The 15,221-nt window shown below is 42.8% G+C and overlaps 1 protein-coding gene across 13 annotated transcripts in view; it reads left to right on the top strand.

Annotated features, from left to right (window-relative positions):
* ryr2b (ryanodine receptor 2b (cardiac)) overlaps positions 1-15,221 on the top strand; it is a 105,019-nt gene that overhangs the window by 192 nt on the left and 89,606 nt on the right. For 10 of the 13 annotated variants that reach the window (XM_054798387.1, XM_054798386.1, XM_054798388.1 and 7 more), the window contains exons 2-19: positions 1,290-1,409; positions 3,774-3,878; positions 4,073-4,144; positions 4,256-4,334; positions 4,432-4,544; positions 6,816-6,939; positions 7,216-7,312; positions 7,392-7,466; positions 7,618-7,774; positions 7,881-8,045; positions 9,486-9,607; positions 9,800-9,983; positions 10,699-10,834; positions 10,915-11,010; positions 11,116-11,234; positions 11,399-11,532; positions 14,671-14,912; positions 15,022-15,214. In XM_054798387.1, coding sequence (XP_054654362.1) covers positions 1,290-1,409; positions 3,774-3,878; positions 4,073-4,144; positions 4,256-4,334; positions 4,432-4,544; positions 6,816-6,939; positions 7,216-7,312; positions 7,392-7,466; positions 7,618-7,774; positions 7,881-8,045; positions 9,486-9,607; positions 9,800-9,983; positions 10,699-10,834; positions 10,915-11,010; positions 11,116-11,234; positions 11,399-11,532; positions 14,671-14,912; positions 15,022-15,214 — 2,333 coding nt within the window. Of the gene's footprint in view, positions 1-1,289; positions 1,410-3,773; positions 3,879-4,072; positions 4,145-4,255; positions 4,335-4,431; positions 4,545-6,815; positions 6,940-7,215; positions 7,313-7,391; positions 7,467-7,617; positions 7,775-7,880; positions 8,046-8,853; positions 8,992-9,485; positions 9,608-9,799; positions 9,984-10,698; positions 10,835-10,914; positions 11,011-11,115; positions 11,235-11,398; positions 11,533-14,670; positions 14,913-15,021; positions 15,215-15,221 lie in introns of those variants that run through there. The other 3 variants (XM_054798385.1, XM_054798393.1, XM_054798395.1) reach the window with 3 other exon arrangements.

The following is a 15,221-nucleotide window of genomic DNA, read 5'->3' as shown; positions in this document are numbered from 1 at the left end:
ATAGCATAGCCTAGCATTAGAAAAAGTCAAGCGTACACAGTTAGCATTTGTATCATATCACATATGAATGTTGACGTGTAGTATAAATTCGAATCGGTACAGTTTACCTACCAATTTGGTAGTTTGTGAATTAGTCAAACAACTAGTGGACACCACAAGTGGGTTATTATTTTAATTTACTAGGTGGTGCAGGTAGGTAACTAGGTAACATCGATGTATCTATATCTTGTCTGTCAAGTATTTATTCTGTGAATGTAATTTGCCCCTGTCGGCCACCGTAAACCTACGTTACGACAGATTTACAATAGATATACAGTAGAATAGAACAGATGTAGATATAGAATAAATGTAAACTAGAAGCATGTATCAGATATCTCTGCTATTCCATTAAAACCGTAAGCCAAGGACATGTGTCACCTATAAAATCCTTAACTACAATCTTAATAGCTTAAATTAGATACAATTCCATCAAAATTTTATTCTGGATGAAAGGGGAAAAACTAGTTGGATGTCACAAAAGCACAAAAGGATTTCCCATGTTAATTTTAATTGCAAGACTGCTTTTGTTTTTTGTTTTATTAATTTTACATGAATTGGAACATGTTAAATTGGATTTTCCATGTAAAATTTAAAGCAGTAAAAGCAGTCTTCCAATTAAAATGAACATGCCAAATCCCAGCATTTTCATACAAAATATTGCTTAAACCGTACATTGCACTGGCAAATTTATAAAAAAACAACAACAATAACGACTGATGTACTGTATGTGTGCGTGCGTGCGTGCGTGCGTGCGTGCGTGCGTGCGTGCGTGCGTGTGTGTGTGTGTGTGTGTGTTAAAAAAACAGCAGCCAGAATGTAGCAGACAAACCTTAGACAAAATTTACTGTATTTAAAAAAAAAAAAAAAGCAAGCGTCCTCTTACACCTTGCAGTATCTCAGCATTGGACAGTGGGACAGTGTGTTTGACTGCTTGCAGGGTGCTGCTGACATGCAAGAGTGGAAAGCCAGTTACATCAGGGGTCAGACAGTGCAGTATCTTCCCAATATGGAGCACCCAGAGGTGTTGGTGGTCCTCAGTTGGCCGTTGTCGTCTTTTTATAATGTTCTTTAAATAGCTAGCTGATAAAAGCCTGATTCCATTGATGGTGGCATTTGCCTGAAGATAAGATAAACTTACAAAGGTGACAGAGATCTACTTTAGACACACATTGTCCTCTAGTCATTCTCACAACAGTAATGCCAAAAAGTGGTATATTCATCGCATGTTATGTGTTTTTTTTGTGTGTCAGGGGGATGAGGTGGTCCTGCAGAGTACCTTCACTTCCCAGGAGGAACACGTGAAGCTTTGTCTGGCTGCCGAGGGCTTCGGCAACCGGCTGTGCAGGCTTGAGGCCACCTCCAACTGCAAGGTAGCGTGTAGCATATTTAGGGCTTAAACCTGAATTGTGTTGCGAGTGAACAATGGCGGGAAGGTTTGGAGGCGGGGTGAAGCAAGCTGTGTGTCAAAAATAGACAAAAGGTATAGTTTAATAGTTGTCCCTCGCTACACTGCGGTTCGAGCATCACTCCCACGCTCCATTGCGGTTTTGCAAGCATTAATTTTCAGCATGAAAATTTCTAAATGCACTGCAAAACAAATACACCATACTGTAAGTCCTTAAGGCCGTCAGTTTGTAAGTGTAGCATTCTACATCGGTCACTAGGTGTCAGTAATTGTTCAGTAAGACCACCGCCGAAGCACCAGACTTGAACAACCTTCTTTTATTGCAGGTTTAAGTTATCTCACAACAGGCACAATAATAATAACGTAATAAGAATACCAATTATAATAATAACACAGGTTACTGTTGCGGCTGTATCCCACAACAACTTAAAACTCAACTCTGAACCCCCAAGGCCACCATCAGTTCTGCTCCCCTACATGGTCAACTGCCTTAAATGGCTTATTTTCTCAAATTATGTCTACTATATCGGGTAGTACGAATGTAAAGGTGACCATATGGGTGTTATTTCATGGCTAGAGTTCTCTTACAAACAGTATTTAGAAGATCGTAAACAGGTTTTCTATGCCATAACTGTAAAAATATTTCATTTATAAAGAAGGAATCCTACTTTGTGGAAATTCACTTATCGTGGTCGAGTATGGAACCAATTAACCGTGATAAACGAGGGATTACTGTACACTAAGTCCCTTACTAATGAACATCCGACGTGCGAACACTCGGAGATACGAACACAAGCCGACTGGTTTATTTTTTCATGCGTTTTGCCTTATAAGTCCATATTTATACTGCTACATGCTTGACCAGCAGAGGGCACTGTGACACTGCTAATGGGACCAACAGATACAGGAAGAAGAGGAGAGAGGAAGGATAAGACTTGTATGATACAACCCGGGCAGAGCGTGTGATTAAAGTTTATGAAGAGTTAATAGGCCTGCTTAATTCTACACCACCCACAGAACACTACCTCTTTTAGAAGAGTCTAACCACGACGACCATTTGTCCTTTTTTTCAATATCTCCTCCTCCTCCTCCACCAAAACGACGTATGCTCGACCACTCCTCTTCAAAGGTAAATAACATTTATCATTACGTATCATTATATCATTTTTATTATTGTTTTTTTCATGAATTATCCTGGTTTAATATAACTACTGCATCCAAACTCATATTTACATACATACACATATACTGTATATGTATACACGTACATGTAGTACCTATATCATTGGTAATATTACCTTTTCCCCGACTTAAGAACAATTTGACTTAAGAACGGTCGTCTGGAACCAATTGTGTTCGTTAGTTGGGGACTTAGTGTACTCCCAAATTCTTTTTTCTCTGCCATTTTCCAATAGAATAGCAATTTCTAGTGCAGTAGCAATTGATGATGAATGATTTTGCATTTTACACATATGTGGTATGTTTTCATGTGTTAACCACCATTTTTATTTATTTTCCAGTTTTCAGAGTACTGTCGTTTTCATTGATTAATTGATTGATGACATTGACTGAAATTGACTTATTTGACAGTACAGTGTTCCCTCGCTCCATCGCGGTTCACCTTTCGCAGGCTCGCTGTTTCAGGGATTTTTTTAATGCAATTTTAGTGTAGGTTGCTGTGTCTCTCTCTCTTCTGTCTGCAATGCCCATTGTCTTCTGCATCCTGATTGGCTGTATACCATTATCAATCAATCTCATTGGTGCTGTTCATCGCTCATCGCTAGCATACTAGCTAACTGTGTGAGCTGCTTGCTAGCCGCCAATAAACAATAGAAGAAGAAGCAACTAACCGGCTGTGGGGCACCATTACGGAATAAATGAATCTTTGGTTCAAGGAGGATGAGGAGGAGGAGGAAAATACGACGACAGGAGCAATATTATTTAACAAGGATACAAAAACAGCACAGTCAGAGGAGTGAAAAACGCGCGAGTCACTTACTAATTTCTTGTGTCCAACCTAGTAGGCTGATCATTAAAATTCAAACGCAATTTGAACTTTGAGAGTTTTTAAACAAGAGAGAAACGTGAGAAAATATTAATACATGTCTGAGAAACGTGTATAAAGTGTATGGTGAGGGGCTTTACAACTTTAAAACATATAGAATCATTGTAAAAAAAAAAAAACTAATAATAAATTTGGCTACTTTGCAGATTTCACTTATTGCGGGCTATTTTGGGAACCTATCCCCCGTGATAAACGAGGGAACACTGTATTTCACTGACACATGCTTTATGGTTAAAAAAAAATTCTCTCTTAAATATTTACCAGAATGTTCCACCAGACTTGTCCGTGTGTGCTTTCGTCCTGGCCCAGTGTCTGTCATTCCGGGCCCTGCAGGAGATGCTGGCCCACAGCAAGAAGCTGGTTGCAGAGGTAGAACTCTTTCTGTTATCTCATTATCTCATCTCTGATCATTTCATCTCAGCACTCTGCGGGTAATTTGATATCACAGTTGGCTGTGTGCCGATTCTAACTGATGATAACTGGCTCATGTGCATTCAAATGACTGGATTTTTACTGAACATACTAAAAGTATGCATACTTATAGACCACAATGTGCTTTACAGGGAGCTGGTGGAAGCCACCGCACCCTTCTGTACGGCCAGGCGGTGTTGTTCCAACACTCGTACAGCGGCATGGTGAGTCATCCTGGTATACTGCAGGAATAAATGTATATATCAGGGACAACAGTTAGCATTTACTCTGCAGGAATGTACTGTATACACACCTGGTGTTAATTCTGCTTCCAGTTTCTCAGCTGCCTGTCCACATCCCAGTCCTCAACTGACAAGCTTGCTTTTGATGTGGGCCTGCAGGAGGAGAAATCAGGTAGCGCCTCTCAGAGCTGTCACACAGACAACTGTTGCAATGCCAATATCTTAAAGTGCATACTTTTTGGGTCTGAATTATGAACGTTGTTTCTCAGGTGAGACCTGTTGGTGGACAGTCCATCCAGCTTCCAGGCAGAGGTCAGAGGGCGAGAAAGTGCGTGCCGGCGACGACCTCATACTAGTCAATGTGTCCTCTGAGAGATATTTGGTAAGTCAGGCAGCAGTGATGCTATCCTCCCCAGGACATACTTGTGTACACTTTAGAGTAGTCAGTGTACAGCTTGTGTAGAAGTACATATTTACTATCCACTGAAAATAAGTCAACACACAGCCATTGTTGTCTAAATAGCTGGCAACATTGCATTGTGGTGATTGTGTCTTTGCTGTGGTTCTTTGAATTCCAACATGTACTGTGAAGTTGTGAAGTAGAACTTGTGCCGCATGACAGTTTTCCAATGTAAGGAGCCCAAACACACCTCCAAGATGACAAGTGCCTTGTTGAGGAAGCGGAAAGTGAACCCAAATGAGCACCTGTGGAGCATCCTCAAGCGGACGGAAGGAAGGTAGAGGAGTGCAGTGATGTCATCATAGAGGAGTGGAAGACGTTCCCAGTAGTCAAGCCGCAACAGGCTAAGTGTTACCTTTTTCCTAAAGTGGTGCCACGCATGCAAAGACAAACCTTGACCTTTTTCAGCGCATCTTTGGCTTTTGTAACTCTTTGATATTAGCATTCTGTCCAAAATCTCCGAAATGAGTAGTGGTACGTAGTGTTTTGGTCTGGTTACTGCCATTTACGGCGACCCCGATGCCATCATGATACAGAGTTTCGGTACGCATCCCTAATGGTCAATGAGATTTGGCCTATTTTCGGAGAAAGAAAGAAATACTGTGAATTCCAGTGTATGATTGGCTGGCGACCAGTCCAAGGTGTACCCTGCCTGTCGCCCGAAGTCAGCTGGGATAGGCTCCAGCATTACCCCCACGACCCTAATGAGGATACGTAATAGAGGCATAGAAAATGGATGGATGGATGGAGCCGTACCGGTGTATAAGCCGCAACCACTAAATTTAGAGGAAAACCCAGATTTGTACATACAGTATATAAGCCACACCAGTGTATAAGCTGCACGTGTCCACGCCGTAAAATGGCATAGTGTGGCGCAGGTGAGACCGTGAGGACCAGGTAGCTCTTTATTTGACATGAGTGAATCATGAGCTATGAAAAAACTTTCGACGAGCTTGTCGACCCAATGGAAATTGCAGGTCATTACTCAACATAACAGTTTGACTCACAGTGTCATCTCACAAACACTACTCATCAGACAGTAACTTAACAGTCAAAAAGTATACCTAATAAATATACCAACATGTACCAATACAAGTTTAAAATGAAAAAAAAAACATTGTAAATTTTTCCCATAATGCATTTCATTTGAGCAAAGCATTTAATTGGCGGACAAGCAGGACTGAAAATGGTGGGTGACACTGCAATGCTGCCTCTGTCCACCAGAGGGAGCCAGAGGAGCCCAGAGCCCACAGGGAGGCTGACGTCATTGCCCCAATGAGTGCTTTGCTCAGGCGCAATGCATTATGGGAAAATTTAAGAGTTGTTTTTTGCATTATAAACTCACATTGGTACATGTTTGTATATTTTACAGGTATACCTTTGGAGTGTTAAGTTGCTGTGTGGGGAGTTTAGTGTTCTTAGTAAGATAACACCGCGAGTCAGACTGTTATGTTGTTGTACTGTTGCATACAATGACCTCCTGCGATATCCGGTGGGTTGACAAGCTTGTTGTGAGTGCACTGATTGCTCGTGATTGGCTCCTGCCAAAAATAAAGCTACGGTTTCCTCACTGACTCGCGAGTGGCACAGTATTTAAACAGTAGTTCAGTAAAAAACAAACCACACAGTAGTAGTTCTGAAGTAAAGGAGATGTCACAAGATTAAAATTTAGCCATAAATTAGCCGCACCATTGTATAAGCCACAGGGTTCAAAGTTTTAAGAAAAAAGTAGCGGCTTATACACCGGAATTTACGGTAATAGGTTTGCACGGAAAATGCTGTACTATTGCATGAATAATGTGACTATTACTACTATTACTATGAAAATGTATCCGAAGGTTGGCAGGTCTGTATTGGCGGTGTCTTTATTCATGATTGAGCCAAGCTGGTGCCAGCAACTCATACAGTGGTTTGTACAGATATATAAATGACTATTATACCAAGGACACAACCAGCTATTTAGACAATACAGTAATGGCTGTGTTGACTCATTTTCAGCGGCTAGTAAAGCTATACTGCTATATAAGCTGTCCACAGTGTTATCTATGCTATTGTCCTTGTGAGGGCAGTACTCACTTTTGTGTGAGATACTGTGTAAATGCAGAAGGAAGGTATAATATCAAATGAAAGTTCTGTTTAAATGGGTCCAAACTGCCGGATCATATGATGTGTCATTTTTTTGTGTTCGCCCAGCACCTGTCCTTTGCCGTTGCCTCCGACAACAGATGCTTGAGTGACAGTCTGATTGTTGATGCTGCCTTCCGGCAGTCTCTCTGGAGTGTTGCTCCCATCTGCTCTGCAAGTGGACTCGCTCAAGGCAAACTTTTCCTCTCTTTGCTCTCTTACCATATTGCACATTTTAATAGCTTGTTCAAAGGCCCATTGCTATTTTTTAAACATGCAGGCCAAGAGTGTTAATCAGAGAGCGATTGTTTTAAATGTTCATCAGTATGATTAAATGCTGCTATTTGGTACTCTGTGTAAAAGCTGTGGCTGTAATTACTGTGAGGCTTGAGTGGCGATGCTTGTTTAATTGACTGCAAGAGCCTCTTTCAACGGAGGTGCCATCTGCTGACTGCTACGTTGCTTCTAGGATACCTGAGGGGCGGTGACACGTTGCGGCTGCTACACAGCCACAGCGATGCATGTCTGACTATTCCCTCTGCAGAGCAGGATGAAGACCTGCAAAGGTCAGATGCAAGAACTAATCCCCTCCACACGCCACGCTGATAAAATGCCCCATCTTAGGTCATGTCTTTCTTAATCTAGGATAATGCAATATGAGATTGGATCAGTATCCAAACATGCCCGCTCTCTCTGGAGGCTGGAGATCCTGCGCGTTGTGTAAGTGGAAACGGGCCTACAGGTATCAAATTATGGTACATCTGTGGCCCTGATTGGAACTGGTGATTGATGTCCTCCTGTCATTTCAGTAATTGAGAACTGAATGCAGGGGGATACATTGGATTCATTGTTGTATATTTTTTGTTCTCAGGTGGAGTGGAAGACATACAAGCTGGGGGCAGGCCTTCCGACTCTGCCATGTGACCACTGGACGTTACCTGGGCCTCACAGATGAGAGAGGCCTCCGTCTGCTTGATCGAGACAAGGCCGACATCACCGCGACCTCCTTCTGCTTTCGGTCTGCCAAGGTCGGAATTAACTCTCAATTCTTAGTCGTAAGGGTAATGTGACTGTCAGTAAGGGCGGTATAGCCAATTAGTCAAGCATATACTGTACAGTATATACTGTCTATAGGACAAACTGGACACTGGAACAAAGACACATGTGGATGGGATGGGATCCCCAGAGATCAAATATGGAGACTCCGTTTGCTACCTTCAGCATGTCAACTCCGGCCTGTGGCTTACCTACCACACAACTGACAGCAAATCAGCATGCATGGGAGGAGCTCAGCGGAAGGTAAACCCACACGTTTACCTAAAGTAGAATATTAGGCTGCGTTCACACTTGTGGGTTGATACTCTCATTTGGACCATAAATTAAAAAATATACCTGGTGTGCGCGCTTTGGTGTGGTTTGTTTGGCGTTCACACTAGTATTTTTGTCGTGCGACCAAAGGCAAGAACATTTACATAAAGGAAGGACTTGATTGGGCAGCTTTTGTGAAGTATGTCCTACTGTTTTGAGAAGCCAAACTCTTTACTTGAGTGTCCCCACCAACCAACCGGAACTACGTTCCTCATCACCGATATCCGACCAGAACTCAGCTCACGGGACGAAGTGGGGGGTAAGTCGCTATTGATGCACTACACTGCTGTCGGGGATGTCATACAACTTCATGTCAAAAAATCTGAACTATCCCTTTAACCCAGCTACGTCGACATTGTTATTATTACTATTAACATTGTTACACAGATCAAATGACATTACTGGCGTAATGACACCTTGCCGCCGCACGGTGGCCAACACAGTAACAGCCTGGAGATCAGGAAGACCTGGGTTCGATTCTCCCTTGGGCATTTCTGTGTGGAGTTTGCATGTTCTCCCCGTGTGCGTGTGGGTTTTCTCCGGGTACTCCGGCTTCCTCCCACCTTCCAAAAACATGCAGGTGAGGTTAATTGGTGACTCTAAATTGTCCATAGGTATGAATGTGAGTGTGAATGGTTGTTTGTCTATATGTGCCCTGCGATTGGCTGGCGACAAGTCCAAGGTGTACCCCGCCTGTCGCCCGAAGTCAGCTGGGATAGGCTCCAGCATGCCCCCGCGACCCTAATGAGGAGAAGCGGTCTAGAAAATGGATGGATGACACCTTGCCACACCACACCGGCTAGCGACTAGCTTCACCACACACTCAGCCGCAGTGCGTCAGAGCTGCACTCACAGTCCTCCAGACCACTACCAAAAGGTAACGCTACATATTGGAGCTGCTGCTACTGCTGCTGTTTTCGTTTTTGAGTTAGGAAAAGTTAATGCTAGGTGTAGATGTTCGTTTTTATGTTACTATGTGAAATCAATGCGCCCAGGAAGGAAGTTCCGGTAATGCTTAATTAAAAGGACCAACATGCGTCAAAATATTGTAAGTATTAGATGCCATGTATGTACCTGATACTACATGTTTATGAAACCATAAAACCTTGTTGAGGTTTTTGGAGGTGTTTTAATAGCAAGCGTTCTAGGCGCCACAGGTGTGTCCCATTACGTGCAGTAATGAACTGTCTTTTTTTTTTTATATGTTTCTATATCTTTTAGAACGCACAGAAAAGAGAAAAACGTCTCACATAACGTCTCACAACGTATCTCACATAAGGATTGTGGATGATGGGCAAAATTCCCCAAAAAGTGTTTTTTTTCTTTTATTTTAAGAATCTTTGATATTCATTGCAAATGATGCTGTTCCAGGCTATCTTGCATGGTGAGGGTCATATGGATGACGGGCTGACGCTGTCTCGGTCTCAGAGGGAAGAATCTCACACTGCCAGCCTCATCCGGAGCGCCACTCTTCTTTTCAATACCTTTGTCAGGTAGTAGACATCACACACATCTTTACAGTCATCCATGATTGTGATTCAAGCTTCACATCGACTGTAACATAATCAAGTTTTTTTGTGGTATTTGATGATCTGTCAATGACTGTAGCAGATATCCTATTGTCCAATGCCCATTGCACATGACTTTTATCCAATCCTTTGTTTCTAATTGACCGTTTCTTGAAGGAAACTTGATTTTTTGAGTGGACAAGCAAACCTTCCTCCCACCCTTTTTCCAATGGAGATTGTCACATGCAGCCTGCAGGATCTAATAACCTTCTTCCAGCCGCCACCAGAGGGCCAGAACCACGAAACCCAACAGAACAGCAGGGCGACCTTGAAGCATCGTCAGAATATGTTTCAAGAAGAGGTTAGAGAAAAAAAATAGCTAGAATGAGGTGGTACTATGCGATATTAATGCATTTTAATAGGGGTGTCCCCACCCGATATTGAAAATGGACCGATACCAGCCAAAAAAAAAGTATCGATTGTATCGGCCTACATCTAAATTGTCCGATATTGGCACTCTGATACAAGCAGCCTATTCCAGACTTCCCACCAGCACTTTTGTCTGGCAGCAACCCTTCTTTTCAGTATGCAGGACCTATGTGATCACAACAACAGTGTGTGCTTACCAGTGAGTGTTTACCAAGAAGTAGCAGTGATGTCGGCTGTGTAGCTGTGTTTTTTGTTAAAGTCCCAAAAAGACGTTGCAGCTGAGTGCAAAACTTGTCATGCGCAAGTTTCCCATGATGGCACAGAACCGAGTAAGTTTAATATGATCAACCTCATCGCAGATTAAAAGAAGAATTTGCGCTGAAACATCCACCACTGTTTGACAAAGCGTGAGGAAAGAGTCAACCCCCGTCGAAGGTGAATGATGTCGGGTTTAAACGCGTCATTGAGTTATTCTCTGTTTGAGTAATATCACTTGATCAAGCCTTTTCTAACATTTCACGCTACTAAACAAGTAATAGTATGTTTCATCTATGCTGATATGGGATTGATGTCTGTATTGGCTGACAAGGCTACAAGATTGGATTGGAAGTAAAAAAGTTGCATTTGTTATGCTTCTCTCTTCTCAGGGAGTAATAGAGTTGGTGTTGGAGTGTATCGAACGCCTGCACCTGTGCAGTCGTTCTTTGCATCTTGCTGAGGCTTCACCAAATGATACTGGGGAAAAGTGGGAGAGCATCCTCAGCCTTTTTTATGATCTTCTGGGTAGAACACATTTGAGCGTTTAAGCAGTTCATGCGTGGTTTGTGGTTAAATTGTGGTAACAAAATCATCTCCTTTTTCAGCATGTCTGATTCGGAAAAACCGTGCAAACTGTGCACATTTCTCCGCTTCCCTCAACTGGCTTATTAGTAGACTAGACGGGCTGGAAGCATCCTCTGGTCAGTTCCACATGTAAACTTGAATTATTTACAATTAATATGTGATATTTACTGTGGTCACGCTGTGATTACCTATCATCGTCACCCCGGCCTTATCATGTGCAGGAGTGTTGGAGGTTTTGCACTGCGTCTTGGTGGAAAGCCCTGAAGCACTTAATGCCATCAAAGAGGGGCACATCCGGTCTATCATCTCTTTTCTTGACAAGCATGGATGCAACCACAAGGTAATCATGTGCCAAAGTCGACTTGGTTAAGTTAAAATTGACTTATTCTGTGACTAAACGTTAATCTACTGAAAACGTGTGTTTATGAGGGTCGATTGCTCCCACGTGTGCAGAGATTTTTATGAAGCTATTGCTGGCCCAAGTGCTGACACATTGCCTTCCAGGTGCTGGAGGTGCTGTGCTCCCTGTGTGTGTGCCACGGTGTTGCGGTGCGCTCCAATCAGAACCTCATCTGTGACAACCTGCTGCCAGACAGAGACTTGCTGATGCAAACACGGCTGGTTAATCAGGTCACCAGGTACTTGTGAGTGTTCTCTCGAATGGGAAAACACCTTTCTTCCCTTTTTTTTATTCAGCGTCTTAAAGGTGCTGTCCCTCTTTGGCGATAAACTACACTTTTTTCAACTAAAAAGTATAAGAACACCACCTATGGCTAGCCGATGTTACCAATAATCTTTTAAAAGAACAGTTTGACCAAATCAATGTCTGTGTTTGTCACCATTTGAAGCGACACTACACATCCGAAATACAATGATTACAGTTCATGGCTTTCATTCACCGCTATCTTGCAGCCCATAATTTGGAGTCATTGTGTGGTGATGATAGGCTGAACGTTCAGTGCTAGCTAAACTTTGTCAAATTGCTATCATGAGCCGATGAACACAACTAATACGTGTGTGTTTGTTACGTGGGCCTTGGCTTTATACACAAGCATGAAGTGCAAATACATGTCATCCCTCCTGTTTTCCCTGGGAAACTTGCCTATTTTGCCCTTCTTTCCCAGCGTCCTCCTGTTGTAATACTTCCCTGTGTTTTTTTCTGTATTTTAACTTAAAAAATCCTCTCCCTTATTGTCGTAGGAGCACAGCTTCGAATGGTTCTCGTCTGAAAAGCTAGCGAAGCAACCTGGTCAAGTCACAACCTGTAACCATGACAACAACAAAACACCTCCTTTGTGGCTAATATGTTTTTGTGTTGAGTGGATCTTGTAGGCTCCTTTCCCTCTGGTGGATTTGGTGCACTGGGCTGATTATCTTTGAAGTTTTCTATTTGCAAGAAATACTTCAGCTTTCGCGAATGCCGCCGCACTTGTCTTTCTGTGTTGCACTTCAGTTAACAATTAATAACGTGCCTCCATCCACGCCGCGGTCTTATCGCACGTCGGACAAACAGGCGCACATGCTGTCATCTTTTTCAATGACACTTTGGAAAAGGTTTCTCAGCAGACTAAAATTATCCTTATTTTGTGTCTTTCACAGTTTGGGCTGTTTTTAGAGATTCCCTTTTTTTTTCTTTTTGTGCTTATTTTTTATGCTTTTTTGCCATTTGCCAGGCAGTTTATTTGTAGGTTGTCTTTCCATCTGTCCTCCTAATATTCAACAACCCCTTAAGGCAATTTATTGAAATTTGGAACAAATGTTCACTTTGAGTCAGAAGAAGCAGATTTAACATAATACAGATCACAGCTTGGATATGGAAGCACGTTTCCAGCACTGAAGGAAAAAAAAACCAAAACATCAAATGGTAATTCATAATTAATTATGGGATGAGAAAGTCAAAATTACGAGATAAAAGGTTGAAATTATGAGATCAAAAGCCATAATTATGAGATAAGAAAGTCGGAATTATGAGCTAAAAAGTCATAATTATGGGATTAAAAAGTCCAAATGACGAGATTCATGCTGCGCATGTGCCGCCTTCTTCACTGGAGCTTTTGTGACATGGCACTTGAAACTTGGCACACGTGCAGGTTTGCATCGCATAATTTTGAGTTTTTGTCTCATAATGATGACTTACCATTGGGATATTTTTTTCTTTCAGTGGCAGAAACGGGCTTCCATAGTTGGAAAGAGCGGCTTGAGAAAAATAAAGGAAAAAAAATGTTTATTTCAAAGATAGCTTCAGTTATTAGGGGTGCAACGCTGCGTGTATTCGTAATAATTTTCTGGGACCCACATGGTCTACTCTACAGTGTAAACAAATGCATTGTTTATGATGTTCCGTGGTTACAAATGCGCTCCCATAAATCAATTCAAAACTTAATTTTGGTCCGTAAACACGAGTCCTTGGAGAACTAGAAAAATACACAACAATATTGGTTGGCCGCAATCTCTTTATTGCAAAAGCAAAACAGGCTACGGTCAGCTGCAACCAAGCCAAAACAACATCAGCAAACTCAACTGTCCTCTCTGCATGCAACCACACACACAGTCAGGACTCCCATTCACAGACTGTCAAATCACAAAACTCTTTCACGCTACAGTACAGATAACTGCCAGGTCACTGATCCCATGAAAGTCTAGTGGTCTTTTTATTAAGATGGAAAGGTTGATACTTCTTTGTTTTTATTACTGTTTTGTATGTCCTTCATCTGTTGCGTGTACCATGTGAAGGACTCAGGAGCTCATTTAGGTTTCAGAGCCAACTCACGCCAAACTCGACTTACGCCACAGTCTAGGAATGGAAGTCATACGTAACGCGAGGCCACCTTGTACAGTGCAGCCCAGTCTTTGGCTAGCAATATTGCCAAGGAGAAGCCAGAGCTTGAAAACCCTCTTCTGCTGTTATTAAAGTGTCCTGTTTGGGAAATATGTGAACAGCAGCAAACATTCTCCACAAAATCAGTTTTTCTGGGATGAGAGGAGACCCTGACCGTATTCTGTTCCCCGAGAGGAGGCTCAGTGTGCCCCACACTTTTGAAAACTCCGGATATAGATGCGCTGTCAGTGTGTTTTGACCTCGTGAAACACATTTTGGCCAACACGTGAACTAAAGAGCATTCACAACATAAAAGTTTGTCTTCAAAAAAGTCAACCCTCTGGTCCGTGATGAAGATGTGACTTTCTTGCGTCTTATTTGGAGGCCTAACACAAGAGGACACGCGGACTGAATGTGCAACTTGAATCGTAAAGGGTACGAATGCACCCATCTGCCTTTTCATCCTTCCTTGCTCCTGTCTTTTATTACACCTCTCTCTATCAGCCAGACGTTATCCCCGTTAGGCGTTATTGTTTATTTTGTTTAAAATTCTTTCCACCTGCTGCTCAGTCCGTCCTCAAACCTCCCTCCGCCCAATCCCTCCTGAAGCCATTTTGCTTTCTGTCACCTCCACTTCTTGTTGTTTGCTTGAGCTTAGCTTTTCGCTGCTTCTTCCATTTTTTTCCCTTCAGCGAAATGCGATGTGGCTATTGTCTGATTCCTCCGTTGCCCTGAGAGCTCTTAAAAGAACAGCCATTTATTCTCAAGATCCGTATTTGCTTTTGCGACACACAAATAGAAACTGCTAATGTGATGGAGTTACGCTTTCCATCCAAAACACTGAACAATTCTCCAGACGAATCAAGCTCCAACTTTTATACAAGCATTTGTACAAATAAACACCTAGTACTCTCTGCAGTTGAGTAGATACCTCTCCATTGTCGTGTCTTAATCAAAGCGTGAGGCCCAACATCTTTCTGGCCCTGGGGGATGATTCAGCCCAACCTCGGAGGTGGTACTACGAGCTGGTCGTGGATCAAGTCGAGCCCTTCCTCACGTCGGAGCCCACACACCTTCGTGTGGGCTGGGCTTCCGCACAGGGCTACCGCCCCAGGCCCACCGGAGGAGACGGGTGGGGGGCCAACGGGGTGGGAGATGACCTTTGCTCCTTTGGCTTTGATGGGCTTCACCTGTGGTCAGGTTAGATTAGATCAATCATGATTCATCATTAATCGTGCAGTTAAAATACCCTCAAAATGCATCCTGTAGTCTGTAAATAATGCTGACTGTGTGTGTTATCTGTATTAAGGCTGCGTAGCCCGAAGAGTGCGCTCTCCCTTCCCTCACCTGCTGTCGGATGACGATGTCGTCAGCTGCTGCCTCGACCTCACCGCCCCCTGCATCTCTTTTCGGGTTAATGGCCTCCCTGTCCAGGGCATGCTGGAGAACTTCTGTGTTGATGGTCTCCTTCATCCTGTGGTCAGCTTCTCACCAGGAGTCAAGTAAGCT

Source organism: Dunckerocampus dactyliophorus, chromosome 14, assembly GCF_027744805.1.
Source record: "Dunckerocampus dactyliophorus isolate RoL2022-P2 chromosome 14, RoL_Ddac_1.1, whole genome shotgun sequence".
Classification (NCBI taxonomy): domain Eukaryota; kingdom Metazoa; phylum Chordata; class Actinopteri; order Syngnathiformes; family Syngnathidae; genus Dunckerocampus; species Dunckerocampus dactyliophorus.
Note: the sequence above shows the minus strand (reverse complement) of the source record. Positions and strands in the feature narration are given on the sequence as shown.